Raw genomic sequence first — 6,905 nt, forward strand, 5'->3', positions numbered from 1 at the left:
TTTGTTGCATTTCATCCTAAGTATTGCAACATACGCTAAAGCCTACAGCCACTACAGAATGGCACCCCTGAGCCAATCAACGTCAGCCACGGTGTCCCACATGTTTCTCGCTGTCAGTCGTGGGCTCGATTTATCCCAACGGAGGGAACGTACAGGCTTTGGTCCTCGGCAAACTCCGCCTTCACATCCGCAACTTAGTCTGAGCACCAAGCAACGAACACTACCATGCGATGCTGTTGGTGCTGGAGCTCTAACCTGTTCCTTCTGTAACCCGCAATACTTCCTAACATCCACTGGCACGAAGGATGTAGCATTGTCTACTACACAACATGGTAAACGCACGCTGAATCCATCAACCCTCGTACGAGCGTGAACCACCGGCATCTACCGGAGCATACAATGTCTTCCACAACTGCCGAAGCCACAATCCTCCACAAATGTGCCTCAGCAAACATTGCAAATATCACCTCTCAGGTATGTGACGAACTTCCTGTAGACTCAGCAAGCTGCAGGGATAGCTACCTTGTTAGCATACGCACTACTGCCTCCCACGCCGCTACTCTGTTGGGCAAAGCTAGAGAACACTCGCGGGCCTAGCACACCCTGTCTACACACGCCGAACAGCTCCTGCTTTCCCTCATGTAACTACTAGGAGCATACTTTGCCGCAGCTCTCCCTTCCGCCATATGAGACTAACTTCCTGCAAATGAAGCCATCCCCACGGATACCAGGTTGGCTAGTATACACCATTTTGTTGCTGTCCACTGTTTTTCCCTTCATATATATGCTGGAGCTATCAGCACTTACCAAACGACTCAGTACCAATATGCATCAACGAGCTCTGCTCCTGCCTTTCCTGGTGCATAGCAAGTACAGTTCTTCAAGAATGCAAAGCAAGTGCACTCCTTCAAGAATGTTTACGTCAGCGCATGAGACGAACTTCCTGCAGAACACAATGATCACCGAAAGTCCTTGCTCGGCTATTATATGCACCACTGCCTCTTTCTCCGCACTGATTCGTCTGAAACGCGTCAGCTGCACTACCGCTCAACACGAGTGCCCCAATGGCCACAGCGTAACGCCTTTCCTCAAGCAATCCTACACTAGCTAGTATTTTCAAGATATGGACTAACTTCCTGTGATGCGTATGCCTTTCGGATTTCCTGTTTCGTTCGTTCACAAAGCGCCAGCCTGCAATGTGTGAGCAACATTTCCAGCAACACGATGCATACATCACCAGTGTTCGTTCACCGCATTCTCAAGCAATGCCTAGCTAATAATAAAGCACGGGTATGCGAAAACATCTTCGCGCACATATTCCATGGCCGCGTTGCCTGAAGGCAACTAAGCCCACCCCAGGCAAGCCGTCCAACACTGCACTTCAGAAAAAGTAGCTCCAGTCATAATTACCTAGGCATTCGAGGTGTTGCTCCCTGCTCCACTCTGCCACTATAGAATGCACCTCCACTCGCTGCCGTTCGGCTGCATCCTGCTCTACGTCTGGCACAACGGTGGTTCGGGACGGCACGCAGGTCAAACTGTCAGCAGCCTCCGGTCCCCACTAAGAACTGCATATCTACTGTGTGTGGTGGCACACTAAAGAACATAGGGAGACACCAGCGATCTACCCCATACTATGCTTGTGTTACACAGCCAGTAAGCCGGGACTATGGACAGGAACACCGCCCAGCCACAGCAGCAATGCCTGCTTTGCTGCATTGCCGAGTTGCCGGCCCATCTAAAAAATGCACCGCACCGTCTGCCCCCGTGATAACCAGACGAAACGATCTCTAGCTCCACAATCCCACTAATATCGGGCGCAGCCATGAGCTAGTACTCTGACTAGGACTGGGCTAGCCCGGAAAGACACTCCGACCAGTCCCGTGCTTCGTCCCTCGTCAGCTTGCCTCAACAAAAAGCTACATACTGGCTTTGAAAAAAAAACTCCCTTTCCGTGCTCACTAATTTAAGCATATGTATACAGTGCGGGACAGAGTGTGTACGTCCGCCACTCAAGCCACAGACTCCGGAGTAAGTGACACAAGAGAAATCATGTGGCATTCATATTGCACTTGTTGGCTCAACCGCCTGCCCCCCATGTGTGATGGCTGCCAAGAGAGGCTGCTTAACGCATTGGGTGCAGCCCTTCGCATATACATTCAGGACGAAGTCTTCTGAAATAAGAGCGTATCATGCAGGTAGCATGAGACAATTCACAACTGTACGCTGATGCTGGCCGGAGCCTACCTTGCCTCCTACGCCTACTAACGCCGCAGCCGGTCGCGGCCGTACCATAAGCGGCTCCTGACGTACTTGCTGCACATTAGGCCCCCCACTGATCTTACTGCATGCCTGGTCCGCAGATAAGCAGTGCACACTCAACTACTTGGCCGTACACAGCTGCAATGGGTCTCCCTGCTCCCAACGAGTGGCACCACGGGGCTAAACGACTACGCCGTCGTTACCTTTGACTGAAAAACCCTCCTCCTATCCAACGCCCCCGTCGCATGCCCTGAACTACTTGTAGGGACTAGCTGCCACGGTCTTGCACAGAATGTGCACACTGTTAATGACGGCCACCTCGGTGGCATTCCTACAGTGCTCCTAAATTTCCAAAATGCACAATTCCCTGAGTCGTCCGGAGTTCTCTGGTTCATCACTGGCGTAGCCTACAGTCCGTCTCGTTTTACACTAAGTTGCATGGCTAAACAAAGCTTCTGTGAATGGCAGGCATCGCCTTAAGTATAATCACCTGCAGCCGCCGGAAATCTTGCACTCGTCTAGAAAAGACATGAGCATTCTCCTCAGGATGTTGTCACGACATGGAAGCATGCTCAAGGACAACTGGTTCACCAGCTGCGGTGCTCCTCACAGCAGCAAGTACAGTGTCGCCAAACTCCTACCAGTCAACCTTATACACAGGGCCCAACTCAACAATGCTTCACGCTCTTCTGCTACTGAAGAGATGCCCGCGTGCTACGCAGAATGCTCCTCGCGCGTCTCCCCGCTGACGAACACTTGCTTACAGGGACTTCCTCCTCTGGTACATGAGGGCGCTCCAAAGGGACTTCAGTAACACTCGGCTTCGTGGGTTTGGATGCCGTGAAGGTCTGTACAGCGAAGAAGACACCAGCTACCACAGCTGTGAGGAGGAGTAGGGCAGCCGCGTCGCGCCTACGCGTGTCCGCGGGGGTATTGCCACCCTTGGAATCCAAAGTTGCTTCATCATTCTGGTTATCAGGATAAACGGTTTGGACTGAAACGTCTGCTGTTTCATTTGAGCCGTTCGCAGCGAGAACGGTGGTCAACAGCACCGCGGAAAGCGGTAAGAAAAGTTGAACTTTGCGCATTTTCGGACTTTACAACCAAAATATCACTCCCAGTATTCGTAGAAACTTCAAAATTTTCAACGTTTCTCAATGCTTACCAACGCACTTTCAGGATCAATCACCAACACCTACCCATCGAAACCGATGGTCAGCGACGGACTCAGCTTCACGTCGCTGCTCGACGGGACTCGGTGTGGGGCAGGCAAGTCGATTCTGCAGAGTCCCACACTGTATAATTGTATTAGCATTATAGTTTTAACCAAAACAAAAGTATGGCAACTGTGTAGAGTACTTTCCTTGCGGCTTCGTGAGTAGTGATCTCTTGCCTGCACGTCCCCCGTCTGCACATCGTTAGCGCCCTGTTGTGCCGGCGCTTTTGTAGTCTAGGAAATGGAGTGAAGCTGAATCTACCAATCTCCCTTCTTTGGTTTGCTACTCTTTCATGGACTGAAGATACCAGTAGTGGACCACCATCGCAGTTGCCGGCGCAATGCGAACGGCGGTCGAGTTGAACAGTTACAGCTTATCGTACTCCACAATGTGTCTCAGCATTTCTAAATTCTATCTACGTATTTTTTGAAGAGCTCCTAAGTAAGCATATGGCGGAGCTGCGACCCAGGGATACTTGAGCCTAAGCACTCTCGGTGCGGGGGTCACCTTGCGGCACGGTGTCTGCAGTAGCTAATAAAAGTACCTCATGAGATTACCAGATATACAGTCAACGGTTTGAGCCGATTTATGTACACACGTGAGCAACTCTAGCCTGGAGGGCTTTAAGCTGGCTTTCCTGGCCGGCCGGAGCAGCGACAGTCTCAACGAGCTCCGGAGTAGGTTTAGGTCACTACCTGAGAGTTAATTGTCAATAACTCTAGTAATAAGTTAGTTCATTTAAGAAGAGTGGACAATGACGATAGTTGCAAGCGGCAAATACGGGGAGTGGGGACGAATATATCTGTTGCAATGACGCACAGATTTACTCGGCTCCTAGTTTGCGGATAACGACGACTTCTTTTTCTGAAGTACCCTTATTATTCTTCTACGTCAGGCATAAAATTCACTCTCACTCTGTGGTACGCAGCTTGCAGGCCTCCGGTGAACGTGCAAAGCAAGCTCCGTGGTTAACAGCGAGCCAGGCAAAGGCCCCGCACGCTGATGGCGTGGAGGCAGTAATTTACACTTGCACACAAATATTTAAAGACTTTACTGCTCGGTTGGCGAATGGTCGATGCATGCGACATGATAGCAGCCTTCTAAGTCAACCAACGGCAACACATTTCCTGGTTCATCTGTGGAATTTTTCTGAAAGCAAATATCTCTTGCGATTCTGTATCTAAGGTATTTGGCATCCTTAACTGTCATTTCCATGTACAGCTCAGAAAAAAGCAAACAATTAATAACAAAGAACATAATGGCGTTCAATGCAGAAGGCACAAAAACAACAACAGCACAACAGATCGTAGATGAAACTGGTCCCGCGATCAAGACTATTGTTGCTTTCGAAAGTGGTTCCAGCACAAATGTGGCCTTTCAGCGTTGCAGAGTCTCCTCAACAAGCTCGTTTTTGCCTAGTCGGCTGTTGGAGACACAGAAGAACACTCCACATCAGATGCATCAAGCGGTCCCCCGGGCCATCTTTCGGGCAGCCGGAACCAGCGTGACACATTAGTGCGGGGTGAGAGTTCCCTGAGCGCATCGGCATCAGTCTTGCTAGCTTTCGTCACTCCGATTATTCTGTTGAAGTTAAACTTACCCTGCTTCCATGAGCAAGTCGGGATTCTTAAGTCGAATTTCAGAATGCTGGGCCCTCTGGAACCGCATTGATACCTCTACTGAGTATGCTATCCCCAAGTGGCTGCTTGGATTCCTCGAAGATTATCTCCAACTGAAGAAATATTTAGCTATCTGTCCCACTCCAAGGTGGCTGCAGTGCCAGCAGTACAGTGGACGTTGCAATTTGCAGCAGCAGGAGAGTGTCTGCACCCCCGCGAAGATACGTGAAGAGCTAATCCCCAGCGTATAGCGAGACCCGAATCATACGCTGCTTTTTCTCTAGCAATCTAACCGTAAACAGGGGGATCGAAAACATCTTGACTATACACGTAGTACTCCGCTTAAAAATAAGGAAGCGTCGGGGTATTTTGTGTAAATATAAAATAGCGTGGAGGGGCAGTGTTTGAGGGAAGACTGCGGAGAATAGTGGAAGCTGTGGTCTGCCCACATCACCGCTTGAGAGCTCCCCCGCTACGACTGTGCTGCTATCCGTGGTTGTTAGTGGGTTCCATTAGGCAAGCGGCCAACGTACATGGAACACCAATTAAGCCAAAAAGTAGAGCTTGTTTGGTTTTTGCACAGCTTATCTACACGTCTTCGGTCCAGAAGTTAATTCCAGAGTTGCAGAAAAGGAACGAAACGCAACACAAAGCGGAGAGAAATTCGTGGGCTCGTTGAACATGCCATTGGGTCTACCCCATCTCCCCATACCACAAACAACCAACCCTAAAAGGCCAATACAAGCTAGCAGGGCTGCACGCCTTGCGCTATGCATCAGCCTCCTCCTCGCCCTGCACCTCCATCTGAACAGTACAACACAGCAGCAGCCAAACTTTTTGCTAAAATCTAAACCCACACCCATAGGAGCATCTGCATCCCGCACTAAGGTAACACCGGTGCAGCGGCTGCAGTGCTGTGCAGCCTAAACCCTAACCCCATGAGGCTAAACCCTTGGCCCCAAGCTGCCAACTGAACACTAAACTCTAAGCTATCGATTCGGAACGCCAAACCCTTACGTCTACATCCAGTCCAAGCCAGTGAGAGAGGTAGGTGCATTCTCGAGGATTAATTTTTCCATTTGCGCTGCAGTCCTCCACGAGAGGGCAGCCGATACATGGAACGCTGTCGAGCAGCCGCAGGTTTTCGCTTTGGTTCCACTGCGCGCACACCACACAGCAACAGTGATACTCTTACTAACACCTAGCGGCCCCGCTACTCCCCAGGGAGAAACCCTTTACTCAGCAGCACAAGCATCTTCACCAACAGCAGCAACAGCAGCAGCAGCAGAGTCGACTTACGACAAAGGTTGTTTCCGTTCCTGTACGAATTCGCGCAACTTTGTCTTCACACTCCAGGGTGGCCACCAACTGAGATATATCCTCGTCTGTGAAGCAGGCGCCGCCCGCATCGCCTGAAGTGTACACGCATCTCAGCTGCCACTGCTGCTCCAGTTGCTGCTGCTGCTGCGCTTGTTGCAGGGTCAGGGGTTGCTGCACTACCTGCAGCTACTGCACTGTATACAGCTGCTGCACTTGCTGCAGCTGCTAACGAACTGGACCCGGGTTTCTCCTGCTCTGACTCTTCCTGCACTATAGCGGCAGACTGCAATGCAAGTGGGGGCCGAGCCCACTACGGCGACTACCACATGCAAACATACGAAACACTACCAATGCAGAACATATGTACTGACTCAAACACTCATAGAAAAAGATTCAACTGTTTCGTGCTTCATAAGATACCGCTGCTGCGCATGAAAGCCACGAGGGCAGAGAAGGTGGAGGATCGGGCGTTGGACAAAAACATCGC

General features: G+C 50.7%; 2 protein-coding genes across 2 annotated transcripts; both read right to left on the reverse strand.

The window, feature by feature from the left end:
* Positions 1–2,748: 2,748 nt before the first annotated feature.
* Positions 2,749–3,350, reverse strand: EMH_0049380 (uncharacterized protein; the record flags this gene model as incomplete). The annotated part of the gene is made up of 2 exons (XM_013496526.1): positions 2,749–2,856; positions 3,027–3,350. 2 exons carry the CDS (start codon positions 3,348–3,350, stop codon positions 2,749–2,751), a joined length of 432 nt encoding a protein of 143 aa, XP_013351980.1.
* Positions 3,351–5,866: 2,516 nt separating this feature from the next.
* Positions 5,867–6,754, reverse strand: EMH_0049390 (uncharacterized protein; the record flags this gene model as incomplete). The annotated part of the gene is made up of 4 exons (XM_013496527.1): positions 5,867–5,902; positions 6,116–6,256; positions 6,398–6,510; positions 6,730–6,754. 4 exons carry the CDS (start codon positions 6,752–6,754, stop codon positions 5,867–5,869), a joined length of 315 nt encoding a protein of 104 aa, XP_013351981.1.
* Between the last annotated feature and the right edge of the window lie 151 nt (positions 6,755–6,905).

This window comes from Eimeria mitis, genomic scaffold (assembly GCF_000499745.2).
Source record: "Eimeria mitis Houghton genomic scaffold, Emh_scaff2150, whole genome shotgun sequence".
Classification (NCBI taxonomy): domain Eukaryota; phylum Apicomplexa; class Conoidasida; order Eucoccidiorida; family Eimeriidae; genus Eimeria; species Eimeria mitis.